Consider the following 16,987-nt stretch of genomic DNA (forward strand, 5'->3'; position numbering starts at 1 on the left):
TTTATTACAAGCAAAGATTCAGCATCAATTTTACAAACTCCTGCAGAGAGCTTGGAGAACGACCAACCCAAACCTCAAAATTTGCCGCTCTGCCTTTTCTTTGTGTGAACAACGTATATATCCTATGCATTGTATCAACATAGGATGTGATATGTGTGAGTATATGATTCGACCACAGAACTGACCAATCAATGCCTGTTATCTGGCAAAAAAAGGTCTCTTCTGTCTTGGGGGGACCTCTGCTCATGTTAACAATTTCCAGATGTTCTCAGTGAATGTAGAGTAAAGTTCATGCATCCTGCTTATACCAACTCTTAAGTCAAAGTGTATAGAAAGTTATAGAATGTCAATATACCACAGTAACCAATAACAGTTGATTATTTTTTAGATGTTACAGATCATGAAGTGTTTTTAGTCCAACAGTTCAAATGTTGATCATCCCAGAGATGAAATCAGATGAATGTTTTTGTGTTTGAGTCTCAGATCTGCTTCACAGTGCAGAGTGTGTGTGATGGTGAACAGACTGAACTTTGATTTCAGCAGCTGATCTTCAGTCAGTGTTTCTGTCCACAGGAGAGACTCTCAGTCCTGCAGAGGACTCAGACACACTGAGGCACCATGGCCGAACCCAAAAGCAGGATAAAGAGGTTGAGTGAATGTGGTGTTGAAGGTGTGGAGGAGGATCAGTGAGTCAAAGGAGAATGTGTAGAAGGACAGAGAGCCAGCAGGACAGTCCACATACACTGCTACTCTGTTAGAGACAGAGGAGGAGGAGATGGATGTTCCTCTCTTATTGTGCCAGACAGAGTAACCATCATCAGAGCACTCCAGACACCAGGAATGATCATTCCATCCAAACCTACAGTCATCACTGCGTCCTCTCCTTCTGATTCCTCTGTAACTCACTGATATATTACCCACTCCTCTCCTCTCGACCTCCCAGTAACAGCGACCAGTCAGACCATTTCTACACAGCAACTGACCCCAGTAGTCAAATCTGTCTGGATGATCAGGATATGACTGATCCTCTCCCACATCTGTCACCTTCCTGTTGTTGTGAGACAGTTTGAGGTATCTGTGTACTGTGTTTGTGTCCAGTTCCAGTTCACAGACATCTGATGGAGAGAACAAGACACAATACAGCTGCAGGTTATCATCTGATGATTTATTAACAACTTTACTGACAATAACTGAAAGAAAATCATTCAAATGTTCATTTCATATTCAGCTGTGAGTGATGTTTAACAATCCAGTTCTAACAACATGAACAGTTAGTGAACATGAGAGTCAACATGTCAACAATGTTCAGCTTCTTGTCCTCGTGTTGACCCGATGATGACAGCTGATGATCCAAATCTAGAAACATGAACTGAATTAAGTCTCACTAATAAAACTGTCACATCTTTTTCTACTGCAGCACAAAGCAGCTCTGAACCATCTGCTTTCTAAAACTGATATTAGCTGATGTTCACTTTATAGAAATACCAGTTTATGTATGAAAAATTAGTTTTTATGGTATGTTTGTGTCTGTGTCGTATATCTGATACCAGGTCTCCATCAGGGAGGAACTGGAAGATAAATCTACCTCAACTCACTTTATTCACATTTTAAACATCTTTGTGACATTAATTATGCTGTGTTGTGTTTATGAACTGTGAGTCTTTTTCAATTTTATTTATTAAAATCATCCAGAGAAGAAAACTGAAGGCTACTTGAACACAACAACTTATGTGTGAATAAAAAATAAAGAAACAAAGTTAGCTTTCTGTTGGCTCGACTGTTGATTCATGTATTTATGTATTTATTAGTTCTGTTGGATCAACGTGTTCAGTTTGTTCTGTTTGTGGATTTTAAATTAATTCATTAAATCCTAACATCTTTCCAGCCACAAAAACAGAAACTTATCTCATAAGAGAAATTTATCTTCATACTTCAGGCAAGAAAATCAAAAAATCATAAATACTGTTAAATAAATATAAATAAAGTGTTTATTTTATACAGTTAACTACATGAATAAATGGTATTTCAGTTCATAACTGGGTGAATACAATGAAAAATACTTTTCCCATAATCCTTTGTTTGGAAGTGAAGTGTGATGTATTTTCAGTGGAGTAATCTAAGTGAATTATTTCCTGTATAGCTCCACTCCTAGCCAATCAGATGACTTTGTTGGGGAGTAGAAAAGAAAGGAGGAAGTCAGAGAGGACATGTAGAGCACGTTGGAGGGAGAAACATGCAGTCAGCAGAGGAGAGAAAAACTAACTTTAATGTCCAGCTGACTGATGTTTGGAGACTAATGGACTTTTAAAGTTTTGGCACAAGTATCATTGTTGCAGCTAACAGTCGTGTTCAACTCTCAGTTTGGTAACTTGTTATCCCGTAGTTTGAAGTGAAGTTCAGGCAGGTTAGCTGCACCATTACTAAAGTTACACTCACTTCACTAATCCTAACGGCTACCAAATATCACGTTCTTCTTCTTCTGTGTAAATTGGATTTATGTTTTTTAGTCTGAAAATAATCGGTTTGTTTTATTAATGTATTTATTCATTTTTCAAAAATAAATTACACTATTTACTAAGGGAATTCTAGGGGTAGATACAGCAGCCCCAAGCCCCCCCTGGCACTGCCTATGGACTAGGGCTGCCAGTATGAAGAAAATATGCCATAACGTTGTTGAATATTGCAATTACGACTTTAGTGGCAGTTACATTTTAAAGTGTTAAAGTTTTCTACTGATCTTTTCTTCCAACTATCTCAAAAAATCTCTGAGTGTCTTTCACTGTGTGTTTATTGCAGCATTTGATATCCAGATGAGGTTAAAGAAACATATATAGTGCAGCCCTATGGAGGACAGTGTTAATTAGCTGCTGTGACTACTGCCTTGTATAAGGAGGGACTCCACCAGACCTGAGAGCCACACAGACGATTGCCTGGTGAACCTTGCCTGCAGCGGTTTCATCAATCCAGCTCGTTGACTCTACTCGGCTGTTTTCTTCTTCATTAAGAAACGAGGCGATCCGGTGATTCTCCACAGTGGGAGTGTCACTGAAACAGCTCATGTGTGTAACTTCCTGTTGTGTTCTTAAACCCCAAACAAAGCATGAGTAGACTTTATATTTCACAGTTACTGTTTTCCGTCAGAACATTATAGAGCTCAACGTTTCCGGCTAAATAATGGATTAATTAATGATTTTAAAAACCAATTTTTTAATTCCTGTTTTAATGTACAATTAAATATGAAATAAAGAAATTTCATTTTCCAAGACCCTGGTGACCCTCCTTATTATTCTTTGTTCTTTGTTGTTCCTAAACTATTCTTTATACTTCTATGAGGTTTAAAAGCCTGAGAGTCCACCCATGGTGGAGTTAAGAAAACTCACTTTTTCATAATGTTCTATTTGCAGAAGATGTGACTGTTGCATATACTGTTTTACAAACATTAGATCTTCAGCTTTCAGAATCCATAAACCGATTGTATGTTGTCCAAACTACAACAATAAAGTTGTAAAAATACAAACTTTGTAAATATAAAAAGTCAAACATTTTGGGATATGCATCTCCATTTGCACTGGAATGTTAGAAATAGGTTTTCTTACCATTAAATTAGAACAGATATGTGCACATAGGCATTATGGTTGATTAATTTTAGGAGATAGGGCTCAGGGGCAGAGTTTAATGGTGACTCATGTAGTCAGTAATGCTTCATTGAATAAAACAATCAGCTTTGTATTTACAGTAAAGAGAAACAAACTGTGTGCTGTTTTGTCTTCATTAATCAAATTAAATCCACACTTACACTTCATCAGACGAAGTCTTAACCCCTGCTCTCCACCATGGTCCACGCTGGAGGAAGAAACACAGACAGAATGATTTTCTACTCAAGATGAGTCCTAACTGCTTTTCAACATGAAGCCGTGTTTGTCAGAGAGACAGAGAAACTCATCTCAGTCAACTGTCTCCATGACTAAGACTGTGACGGTATAGTTTTTTTTCTTACTGTGGTGAAGAAGCAACGTATCACCGCGGTATAGCGTAAGATAAAAGGAGAATGGCAGGGTGTCTTAAGTGAGTGATGTCAGTGCCTGTGTGGTTGCGCGAGGACAGCGAGCGGTAACGGAGAGTAGCGTATGAGTGCGGCTGTAAGGAGAAGCGAGAGGAAAAAGAGATAGTAAAGGTGATGTAAAGTGAGTTAAAAGTGAACAATAAATTAACAAGCTTGAGCTTCTCAAGACACGGTGGCTTTATCTGTTGTCAATACTGTTGGTTAAATTACCCCAGAAAAAACATTGACTTAAAGGTACAATATGTAAAATTTCTGCATTAAAATGTCTAAAAACAAACATACCTATGTTGTATATTTTATGAGTTGTGTTCTTATACTATCCTAAATGTTTCCACCAAATTACAAACCCAGAGAAATCTGTTATTTTATTTTTGACACAGGACATTTCCTTTAGTCGCCTGTCAATGGCGTCATATAACCTTTCACCATCTAGTTACTTGTAATGTCCGTCAAAACCGTCAAAACACGGTCACCCAGATGATATGTTCAATAGTAATTGTAAATCATACAATGTCACAGAAAGAAATACTCCATAACACTGCTTTTTTTGCCACACAGCATCATTTTGTGATTAATTACATGCCACTTTGCAACACAGTAATACATCAGATACCTTTTTTATTGATACATTTCAATATCGATCCAGCTTAACGTTACTACAATGTGACAAGTAGCTAACGTTAATGCTAAGGCTTAGTGGGTAACATTATGAGGTTACAACATTGTTCAACACGCTCAAAGTTATTTTTAGTATGATTGTTTTGACCACGGTTAACAGCACTGGGCTAACCCACGAATAAGTTCACTAGTAACGTTAACGTTAGCTGTTTAGATAGACAATTAATCTAATGCTAATTTAGCCAGCTAGCACACCCTGGTCTGTCTGCCTCACTCCCCTGGCGCTGAGAGACTTCAGTCGGGATGACAGCTGACAACAGCCCCGGGGCATATAACTAGCTAGTTACCGTTAGCCCCCAATTTTATTTCCCATTTTTTGGGATTAATAAAAATCTATCTATCTATCTATCTATCTATCTATCTATCTATCTATCTATCTATCTATCTATCTATCTATCTATCTATCAGTCAGCTAGCAGCAAGCCACTACCATTACAGCAATCCAAACTCGGCCAGCACTTAACTCCAGTGCTCAGTGCTAACTACGCTAACGGTAATTTAATGAAGCGTCGGGAAACAGACCATTATCAGACCCAGGCACCCGAGTCAGAACAACGTTCATCCATAATGTTAGCTACGTTTCCGTTAGCGCTACAGGTGTTTGTGCCGAAAATCTTCTCCATGCCGAATCTCTCCAAAATGTCATCTCAACACATTTAGAAGTTGTTGAGTTATTTCAGTCTGGACCAACATTACCATCCCCAGAGACATGCTGCTAGCTGGACTAAGATGAGAATGATTTTACAGCCAAGTTTTTAATGTTTCTTATGAATGTTTCCATTCAATAAGACTTCTGTGGATCAGAAATAAGAAGTCCTTCATGACGGTGGACCAGAGCAGAAAGACATGAAATTAGAGAAATTAGAGGCTCCTGCAGAGTGTGAGCTTGTGTTGTCTGTCCATACCTGAGAGTGCCCAGTTCACTCTGGGGTGGATCAGCAGACAGCTTCACTCCACTCAGGGACTTTTGGATCTTGTCCGCTAAAAGAAGAATGATTTCATGAATCCCAGAGGAGAGGTTACATTCTTTCACTCTGTTATTTTACACATTACACATATACCGTGTAGTTAGTCTACACATAAGGACCTGAAGCACAAGCATTTAATGTCAGAGCCTAGTATTCCTGTGTGAAAACACTTGGGAAGACCTTTGTCCCATTGAAAAGCTTTCCAAATGTCCGGGTTTAGCCTTTCCTATTATTGGGATATTTGGTAGGCTTTTAATAAGGATTGTGTCTTCCCCAATGTTCTTGCCCAACTGGGATCTCGCTGAGATGTATGTATGGGCCTCAGACTTCTCCTTTCTGGGGTAACTCCATGTGCAAATCCCCCCTGGAGAACCAAGGACATTTGGGAAGGTGTTTTCCACTGTTTTAAAGCTGCAACAGTAGTAGGGAAGGTGTTTGTGTCACCTGGTTCAGGAAAGAACTGAATTTTCCCTAACCAATCACCAGAGACTTCTAGTCTGAGCTGGCCAACTTTGGGTTAAGCACTATGCTAACTTAAATGGGGATACAATAGTTAGTTATCAAACCGAAAACGTTTAAATTCTGATAATAACATGAGTAATTCCGCTTAAAACAATTGATCCACTGTTTTAAAGCCACAACAGTAGCTTCAGAGTAGACTACGGGAGAGCCTAAGACGTAAGCACAATTTTAACTAACTTGTTTGAGATTGGCCAGAGAGCCCAGTACCCAGAGTATGCTTGCAAAGTAAAAGGTAAAGACAAACAGGGCCGGACGTCCGATAAAATCTTCGACTCATGGTATGCCAGATGGCCAGTAATCCACTGGAGCAAAGTCAAAACAAAGTACTATGTCAACTGCTTTACAACAGAGTTAGTCCCACCCATGGTGCTGATAAGCTGATCATTAGACATTGGCTCAATTATTTTTTTAACCAAAAAAAGGCCATTTCATGTCGTGATGCCAGATGGATCAGTTAACTTGGAGGAGTGGTGGGATTCAAAGGTCTGGACCCAGACAACAGTAGTATATACAGTAAATACAGACCTGAAGCTTCAGTGATTTGATCACTCTGAACCTGCTCTGTCATGACTTTTTTTTTTGCCTTTTGGTCCTGAAAATGGGAAGAGAAAGTTACACACAATGATAAAAACAGTAATTTGCTGCATGTTGTCAACATTTCTCTGTGTTTATGAAGAGATTTGTTCCTCACCAGTTTCTTAAGCACTTCATGGACAGCGTCAAAAATTGCATCTTTGTGCATCTTATATAGTTGTTCTGTCTCAGTTGTACACTCTGTTATACACAACATAGAGTAAAGATGTAATGTTGGAGCCAGGCATCACAAGCTATTGTTCTGTGTCAATTCAGAGATGAATGAAGGAGTCCTCACCAAGGGCTCGAGGCCTTTGTTCGGGTTCATTGTCCCAGCATCTCTGCATCAGTCCTTTCAATTCTGCCAACCCCAGAGCATCGCCCTTGATATCGTCCAGCAGTGGACGCTGTCCCTCTGGGATGAGGAGCTCCACTCTGGTGGGCTGTGCATCTACATTGGAGGAAGAATTAAAAAGGCTGTCAGAGTGGCCTTGAGTTTAGCGCTGAAACCTGTGTCTATTGTAAGTTCTGGCCATTGGACAGAAACAGAGTGGAAATCTAAAGTGAGCCCTACCCCCCATTTTCGGGGTTGGTGAAAGGCAGGGCCCTCTACTGTCTGTAGTACCTATGACCAAAGCACCTAGTATAAGAGCACACAAATCCACTACGGGGGAGGTCGGGGTGGTGGCCCTTAGCTTTTCGAAGATGTGACGCTTTAAATTATGATTTGAGCAATGATAGTAAGAGAGGCTAAAGACAGTCACTTACTTTCATATGGTTGTTTCCCTGTGACAATGGACCAAATGAGTATCCCATAACTGAAAGAGAGAGTTACATGTCAGGATTACTATCCATGTCATAACAATCACACCCTGATTGTTTGATGGATAGGGTTTGTTGTCATTTGTAAATTGAGGCTTTTGTGAGAATGAACACAATCAATGACAACAACAAAATCAGTACCTGAAGTCACCTGAGTATATATATTATAATACTCTAACCAATTCCCTCACCTCTAAAGGACTATGTCACTGATATTTTGACTTCCTGTCAAGACTGAACCTGTGCTAGACTTGGTAGACATGAGGGCAGGAGGGATCCCGTCTCCAGTTATTATTTATTATATGATAAATAAAACACTCTTATCCATGTGCTGGTTCGGGCCTTTTATACCTGTAGATATCAGAGGCTCGTTTAGGTTTGTATGTTAACCCAAACGCCTCCGGGGGCATGTAGTTGGTCGTCCCCCCTCCCTCTTTATCATCCTTGGAAACCTGTGTGACGCTGTAGGAAATCCGGGAAAGGCCAAAATCTGTAAGCTGCAGAAAGAATTAGCAAAGAGAGGAAGGTGGCAGAAAAGGGATTTACTTTGTTTGAGTATTTTCTTTTTATGCCACTTTCTACTTCTATTCCACTGCATTTATTGTTTAGTTACTTTAGAAATCAAGAATTTTGCACACAAAGTATACAAGGAGCTTATCAAATATGTTTTTCAATTTATACAGTACAGCTAAAACATTTAGTCCATTAATTAATCAATTTACTCTATTGTATTAATTGGCAACTATTTTGATAAGCAACACTGTCAGAAAATGAGGAATGTGATGGTTTAAATTATCTGAAGAGGAAAACAAAGAGGAAAATTGTATTTATTTGACACATCGTCAAATTGTTACTTTTGGACATGGCACAAAATTTAGTTTTTGATGTTACTGCTGTGAGAATACGCACACACAAAAAAAATGGATTGTTATCGATTTCCATTTGAATGATCCGATATCAATTCATAAAATCCCCTCTGAACTAAATTATTAGTGTCCCTGAAATATCCCAAATTGATATTTAATTGAATCGGGAAAAAAATGTATTCCTGAAATCAGTGCTAATGTGAAGTTATTAATTGAACAAGTTGTCTTTTTCAGTCAAAGATCAGTTTTACTCCTCTTAATAATGCTTCATACTGTACAATGTTAAGACCTGGAGTTTGGCTCTTTTAAAACAGTAAAACCCTTTCGCTTCCTTTTTATCTAGAGTCGTTTCTGCTTATTATCAAGTTGCAATATTTAGGGAAAACCATGTCTGTAGTTTACATGACTTTCAGCCTTTATTTAGTCTCCATAAAATGTGCAAACTATTATAACAATATAAAGTATAAGGTATAAGCATGAGGCCTGACCTCCCCTGAAAGCCTGGGACTCACCTTGGCATTGAGAGAGTCGTCCAGCAGCACGTTGGGGGGCTTCAGGTCCAGGTGGAGAACGGGACGGGGCAGACTGTGGAGGTAGTTTATACCCTGAGCCACTTGGTGAGCCAGTCTGAAGACCAGCGGCCAGGGTGGAGGTCCATCCAAGGCTTCCTGTAAGATTGTTTTCAAAGTTACAGATCGACAAATAGTGGAGTTAGTGAGCAATAAATACAACTTCTGCTTTGTATACACTACCATTTAAAAGTTTGGAATCATCTGTTATATTTATGTTGTTCTTCTTTCCTTCAATATTAACTATTTCAACATAAAAACGGCATAATTCAGACATTTACATTTGATTTTCTTTTGGAATGACAAGATTCAAATTTTAATTAGTCAATCATACTTTTGTTCTGATGTTTTTTTTAAATTTTAAATTTAAAACTGTTACCTATAGCAGAGTATTTTTGTACCTCTAAGTAAAAGATGAGTGGTTCTTCCACCCCTGGTTACCTGTAGGGAGGCCAGTGATCCTCTCTCCATGAGCTCCATGACCACACCAAGCTGTGTTTCCCAACCAGAGTTGGGCGGTAGACCCTTGAAGACCCCTAGGACACGAATAACATGCGGGCTGCTTGCTTCTTGCATCCTCTTGATCTCACGCAGCAAAGATTCATTGGTCCTGTGTGTGTTTGTTTGCATTATAAGTGATTCACACAACTTAATGTAATTATAAACAGAAAACTCTTTGTAAGCACTCACCCGTCGTCATAACGAAGCAGTTTAATGGCCACGTCACAGGCCCATTGACGATGCCTGGCTTTGTAGATTTGTCCGAAACCTCCGGAGCCAATCACCTTCCAGTCCTTGAGGCTGGAGTCTTCAATAAACTGAGCCATAGTTCACTGGAGAAGCAAATCATTCATGATAATTAAACCCTTAGCTGGACATTTATCCAGCATGTGAATTTTGGCGCAGATTAAAATTCATATTAGAAAAAACTTATTGTCAAGGTGTGACAAATTTCCTGCCTCATGGCATGCTGTTCCATGAAAACACGAAAGCCTTGCAATTTGGAATTGGGAAGGTCTTTAGCTTCTGCTCACCCAATTTGAAAAGGATCTGTTGAACCCTCTAGGAGGAGTTCAAGAAGGGCTGTAAAGGGCCTAAAATTGTGTGTCGACACATTATAAACTTCACCTATGACACCATCTATACATAGTTATAGACATAACTTTGACTACCTATGATACATTCGAGCTATCAACTATTCATTTGCAATTCAGGGTCACACAAGTCGGAGGATTATACCAAACCAAATTTGAAACAAATCTAATAAACCCTCTAGGAGACGTTTGAAAAAATATGTATTGAATACATGAAAAAACGTAAGTTTACTAATTCAAAATAGGTTGGGTGGAGCTTATGAAAGCAAATTGGAAATATGTCCGAAATGTGAGCAATGTGGATACCAAATATTGTGACAATCGGATTGACTTTGTCCACATTAAGGCCTTCAACACATGACGGGGCTGTCATGCATGAACCAAATTGCTGTAAAGTCTCGCAGTGCTTACAAAAGTTGAGTTTTAGAGAATGTCAAGGGCATCATAAAAGAATTCAAAGGCTAAAAATAATTGGCTATGGAGCCAATGGATTTAAATTATTATGACATAGTATATGTTTGTCTAAAATGTAAAACAAATTGAACATGGCTGCAAAGTTTAGTGAGTTTTTGTGTATTCTAAAGTACTCAACGTGTTCGTACAATGGAAATAAATACAAGTAATCCAATATGACTGATTCTTGTTGGCGACAGGAGATGAGAGCAATGATCCATAACATAAAACATAGCATAAAGGAACTTTATCCCAACCCAAAGTGTGCTTTTAGGGGCGCTATGGAAACTGCTGGCCACACCCAAATCTCTACTACTACTACTACTACTACACTTGGACATTTACGCCAGTTCTGAAGTCTGGGCGAATTTTCTTAAGTTTTCAAGCATCCCAAGCTTCTCAACAATTTGATTGCGCAGCAAAATAATAATCTCTACAAAAATAACAGGGTGATCACGCCATTAGGTGCTCTGGCCCTAATTATTAGTTCAGATTTTCTCATGACACTGAAGTTGGTTTCCGATTCCCAGCTTCCGATTTGGCGGTTAAGGGGAAATTTAAGGGAAACTTAAAGCTGAAGTTGGCTTCCGATTCACAGCATCCGACTCAGCAACATAACTTACATTGCTGAGTGACCGATCCTCCGTTTTTTTTAACCTCTTAACCTCTTAAAGCATTTTAGTCATTAAGGTAAATTATTAATTATGTCTAAAACACACTTTTAGATTTGTGAAAGCTTTATTGTATAAAACTTTGTGCTAATTGGTAACTTCTGTACGTCATCCTGTATGTCATCCACAAGCGACAGCAGTCGGCGGGGACGAGGCAGCCGGCAGCTGCCTTCAACCTCCTACTTAACAGTCGGCTCTATCGCCTAGTTTTTATTATACTAATAAAGTGTTTTTAAAACCAAAGATACATTTTTACGTGTAAGTAAGTATTAGCCTCACGCTAATTTATCAAGACTAGGCCTACCGGCTAAACTAACGCGAGCTTCATGGCAACCTCTACACCTGGCGAGTCCCCACTCCCCCTCAGGATTTCCTCGTTGTTCAATAATACAAACAAAGAAATTGCTGACCTCAGGGAAGATGTTCGTCGGCTTTCCGAGGACTTAAAAACCAAAGATGCTTTGTTAACCGCCTGCTTGGACGTGGCTCATAATCAGTCGCGCCAGATCTCATCTCTCTCGGCGGCCTTCCAGGATACAGCGCCATGGGACCCAGCTGCCTGCCCACGCCCATCGTCCTGCTCGACACCGGTTATCAAGCCACCCTGGACTGAGGTGGTTTGCGGCCGAAAGAGATCCTCGGGTAGGGCTCCATCGCCTCCTGCCCTCAGCCTCTCCAACCGCTTCAATGCTTTGTCGGAGTCGGAGCCGGTGGTGGCCAGTGCGGCTCACCGGGCTCGCCCTGCTTCAAAGCAGACTGACCAGCCGTCGTCACGGAAGACGATTGCTACCGCGCGGCGAAAGCTTCTGAGGGATGCGGTAGTCAGACGGTCCGGTGGCCTACACTGCCTGGATCGGCCAAATGACAACGTTCCTCAAAAACAATCTCCACAACCGAACGGTAAGCAATCTTCCTCTTCTTTTCCCTGTCCATCTGAAACCGACACTGACTGTTTTGCTCCCGTCACCGGCTATCCACACCCCCCCACTCCTCGTCCGCTCTTCCCCCTAACCACAGTAATTATTGGGGACTCCATCACTAGAGACCTACGGTTTCATAATGCTGTCACACACTGTTTTCCCGGAGCCAAAGTTGCAGACATCCTGGCTAAAGTTGTGGACCTGATACCCTCATTTCCGACCTCTATCAAACGCATTGTGGTCCATTGTGGACATAACGACATGTCCACTCGGATTCAGGAGTGTGAGCGCACAAGGCGAGACTTTACCACTCTCATTGAGGCTTTAAAAAGCACTGGGAAGTCGGTTTTTATTTCGGGTCCACTTCCATCTCTAGGTCGCGGATCATGCCTCTTTAGTAGACTACTCTCCCTTAACACCTGTCTCCAGCTCACATGCAGCATTCACAAGATAGGTTTTATTGACAACTTCAATCTGTTTTGGGAACGTGGCTCCCTGTTCAGCAGGGATGGGATTCATCCCAATACACGCGGAAGCCAGATGCTACGTGGAAATTTGCACCACGCCCTGCATACCCAGACCTCTGATTGACTGTTTACATCCCGTAAACACTCCCACAAGCACACTGACCAGACACACTCTCCCAAAGTCAATAATCAGAGATACAGCGCTACACGCCCCTCTGTGCTCCCTTCAGAGCAATCACCCATTCATAATCCCATAACCACCGTGTCTGTCCCCCGACTGAGACCGTTTAAACCAAACGCTAACAAAAGAGGTGCTATACTAAACAACCTAATTGGAATTAAAACAACCACTGCAACGATAGAACAGAATAGGAAAATCAAATGTGGACTATTAAAGATTAGATCTCTGTCATCGAAAGCATTATTGGTAAACGAATTGATATCAGATAACCACATTGATTTATTCTGCCTCACCGAAACCTGGCTGGGCCATGACGAATATGTTAGTTTAAACGAAGCCACTCCTCCCAGTCATAATAATACCCAAATTCCACGAGGCTCAGGCCGAGGAGGGGGAGTTGCAGCCATATTTGACTCGAGCCTGTTAATTAATCCTAAACCTAAACTAAATTATAACTCGTTTGAAAGCCTTGTTCTTAATCTTCAACACCCAACATGGAAAACAGTACAGCCAATTATATTCGTTGTTGTTTACCGAGCACCAGGTCCATATTCTGAGTTTTTATCTGAATTCTCAGAGTTTTTATCATGCGTAGTCCTTCAATCAGACAAAGTACTTATTGTAGGTGATTTTAATATCCATGTGGACATTGACAGCAATAGCCTTAGTACTGCTTTCAATTCACTGCTAGATTCTATTGGTTTCAGTCAGAGGGTGCATAAGGCCACGCACTGTTTTAACCACACCCTCGACCTTGTGCTAGAATATGGCATCAAAATTGACGATCCTTTATTATCAGACCATTTTTTAATAACTTTCAAATTCCTACTACCAGACTATACGAAATTAAATAAAAGTTTCTACACTAGATGCTTATCTGACAGTGCTATAGCTAAATTTAAGGAAGATATTCCAACAGCACTCAACTCAATGTCATGCCTTAATATAACAGAGGAATGTTATGTTAACTTTAGTCCCTCCCAACTTGATAACTTTGTAGACGCTGCTACGGCCTGCCTACGGACTACTTTAGACTTGGTTGCTCCTATCAAAAAGAAGATGATGAAGGAAAGGAAACTAGCACCTTGGTATAACTCCCAAACTCGCAAATTAAAACAAATCTCACGAAAACTTGAAAGTAAATGGCGTTCCACCAAACTGGAAGAATCTCGTGTGGATTGGCAAGATAGTCTAAAAACTTATAGCAGGGCCCTCAGAAATGCCAGATCAGACTACTACTCAATACTAATAGAAGAAAATAAGAACAACCCAAGGTTTCTTTTCAGCACTGTAGCCAGGCTGACAAAGAGTCATAGCTCTGTTGAGCCATCTATTCCTATAGCTCTGAGCAGTGATGACTTCATGACCTTTTTTAATGATGAAATTATAACAATTAGAGAAAAAATTCATCACCTTCTGCCCACAGCTTCTAACGGCTCACCATTGGGCGCAGGAGGGCTAGAGAGAACGATAAGACCTGATACTTATTTAGACGGCTTTTATCCTTTAGACCGCCAACAATTAATGTTAAGGGTCTCTTCAGCTAAGCCAACTACCTGTCTCTTAGACCCCATTCCAACGAGGCTACTTAAAGAAGCACTACCCGTGGTCAATACCACATTACTAGATACGATCAATATGTCCTTATTAACGGGTCACGTACCGCAGTCTTTTAAAGTAGCTGTGATAAAACCTGTTCTGAAAAAACCCACCCTCGACCCTGAGGTCTTAGCCAACTATAGACCTATATCTAACCTCCCGTTTCTCTCCAAAATCCTTGAGAAGGTAGTTGCTAATCAATTGTGTGACTTTCTGCATAGAAATAGTCTATTTGAAGACTTTCAGTCAGGATTTAGAATGCATCATAGCACAGAGACGGCACTGGTGAAAATCACTAACAACCTTCTAACTGCTGCTGACAAAGGACTTGTCTCCATACTTGTCTTATTAGATCTTAGTGCTGCATTCGACACTATTGACCATACCATCCTCTTACAGAGACTGGAACATTTAGTTGGCATTAAAGGAATCGCACTAAGCTGGTTTAAGTCCTATTTTTCTGAGCGATCCCAATTTGTTAATATTAACGATAAACCATCCAAATACGCTAAAGTTAGCCATGGCGTTCCTCAAGGCTCAGTGCTTGGACCAATTCTATTCTCTTTATATATGCTTCCTCTAGGCAATATTATTAGGAAACACTCAATTAACTTTCACTGTTACGCAGACGACACCCAATTATATCTGTCAATTAAGCCAGACGAAAGCGGCCAGTTAGCTAAACTTCAAGCGTGCATTAAAGATATAAAATCCTATATGACCCACAATTTTCTGATGTTAAACTCAAACAAAACGGAAGTTATGGTGCTGGGACCCAAGCACCACCGAACTTCATTATCTAAAGATATAGCTACCCTAGATGGTATTGCCCTGGCCTCCAGCACTACTGTCAGAAATCTAGGAATCATTTTTGACCAGGATCTATCCTTTAACGCCCACTTAGAACAAACCTCAAGAACAGCCTTTTTCCATCTTCGTAACATTGCCAAAATCAGGAACATCCTGTCTCAAAACGATGCGGAAAAACTAGTCCATGCATTCGTAACTTCCCGGCTGGACTACTGTAATTCTTTACTATCAGGCTGCTCAAATAAGTCCCTCAAGACCCTCCAGCTGATCCAGAATGCTGCAGCACGTGTTCTGACAAGAACTAACAAAAGAGATCACATTTCTCCTGTATTAGCTTCTCTGCATTGGCTTCCTGTAAAATCCAGGATTGAATTTAAAATCCTTCTCCTGACCTACAAAGCACTAAATGGTCAAGCACCATCATACATAGAAGAGCTCTTAGTACCTTATTGTCCCACTAGAGCACTGCGCTCCCAGAACTCAGAGCTACTTGTGGTTCCTAGAGTCTCTAAAAGTAGAATGGGAGCCAGAGCCTTCAGCTACCAGGCTCCTCTCCTGTGGAACCAGCTCCCAACTTGGGTTCGGGGGGCTGACACCGTCGCCACATTTAAGAATAAACTGAAAACCATCATCTTTGATAAAGCTTGTAGTTAGGGAGTGAGGAGTTGCAGCATAGTAGAGTAGAGTAGAGGGAGGCAGGAAGTACAAGCCCGTTCCGGCAGGGGAGAGTACGAGCCCGGTCCAGGGCCCCTCTCTTTAGCCTGCCTCTCTTAGTTATGCTATTATAACTCTAGACTGCTGTGGGAAGCTCCTTCCAAGGACACAATGAGCCGCTCCCTCTTCTCTCTTTTCACTTGTCTCCTTTTGTGTGCATCTTAGTCCCAGAAATGAAAAGCTTTTGGCGGAATGATGTAATTGTGAATATTAAGATACTGCAGCTGCATACATGGTCATATAACCCTAATATTTTGCATGGTGTATCCTGACACATAGGGGAAACTAGAAGAAAAAGATTCTGGGGATTGCTCCCTTTTGCTGTCAAATATCACCCTCAACATACCCCAAAAGACAAAAAAATGTCTGTCCACCTGACAAATTGTCATCAAAAGTGATCATTTTCAAGCATTTTATTATAGATATCACTGCCTCAAATGTACATGATAAACTTCCCAAGTTTATAAGCTTCAATTTAAGTCCAAGACGGCCTTTCTAACTAGAGGAGTACAGCTGGTATAACCAAAGTTCTCTGCTGTATCTTAAATCGGAGAAAACGTAACTTTCAAGCATTACCACTCCATATGGGATTAAGCATATTTTTTGAGATTGAGAGAGTTGAGATTTGATTTCTGTGGAATAACCAGTAATTACGAAGCGAGCCAACGTCATATCCTGACTGCCCATGCCAAAGGAGAGTTTCTGGAAGCCATGTGGGAAATGACAAGGGGCCGAGGCGAACATACAGTGAAGCAACAAAGAGATCTCAGACCACGTGAAATCACTCGGTCTGAGGAGCAAGTGCAGCAAACAGTACAAACTTTTCAGAGTTTTATCAACCTATTTCAGCTTGAGACTTCTCAGCCCTTGACAAGTTTGAGTTCAGGAGCAGCTATGCCAGAAGAGGTGCGCTATGATGTGCTGAATGCCCTGAAAAATGGCAAAACTCAAAAAAGAGAAGTTCATCCGTGATCGAGGAACAGATTCAAGGCAATGTCGTCTACCACACCTAAAAGG

General features: G+C 40.6%; 1 protein-coding gene across 1 annotated transcript in view; it reads right to left on the bottom strand.

Annotated features, from left to right (window-relative positions):
• Positions 1–308: 308 nt before the first annotated feature.
• Positions 309–16,987, bottom strand: part of LOC116034155 (receptor-interacting serine/threonine-protein kinase 3-like) — a 412,721-nt gene continuing 396,042 nt past the window's right edge. The window contains exons 2-12 of the mRNA XM_036001631.1: positions 9,752–9,894; positions 9,503–9,671; positions 9,005–9,160; positions 7,978–8,123; positions 7,573–7,622; positions 7,103–7,255; positions 6,923–7,005; positions 6,757–6,823; positions 5,647–5,722; positions 3,797–3,843; positions 309–1,115 (exon numbers count right to left, since the gene is read on the bottom strand). Coding sequence (XP_035857524.1) covers positions 583–1,115; positions 3,797–3,843; positions 5,647–5,722; positions 6,757–6,823; positions 6,923–7,005; positions 7,103–7,255; positions 7,573–7,622; positions 7,978–8,123; positions 9,005–9,160; positions 9,503–9,671; positions 9,752–9,888 — 1,617 coding nt within the window. The 5' untranslated portion in view covers positions 9,889–9,894 and the 3' untranslated portion in view covers positions 309–582. The remainder of the gene's footprint in view (positions 1,116–3,796; positions 3,844–5,646; positions 5,723–6,756; positions 6,824–6,922; positions 7,006–7,102; positions 7,256–7,572; positions 7,623–7,977; positions 8,124–9,004; positions 9,161–9,502; positions 9,672–9,751; positions 9,895–16,987) is intronic.

The sequence above is a fragment of the Sander lucioperca genome, chromosome 5 (genome assembly GCF_008315115.2).
Source record: "Sander lucioperca isolate FBNREF2018 chromosome 5, SLUC_FBN_1.2, whole genome shotgun sequence".
Taxonomy (NCBI): Eukaryota; Metazoa; Chordata; class Actinopteri; order Perciformes; family Percidae; genus Sander; species Sander lucioperca.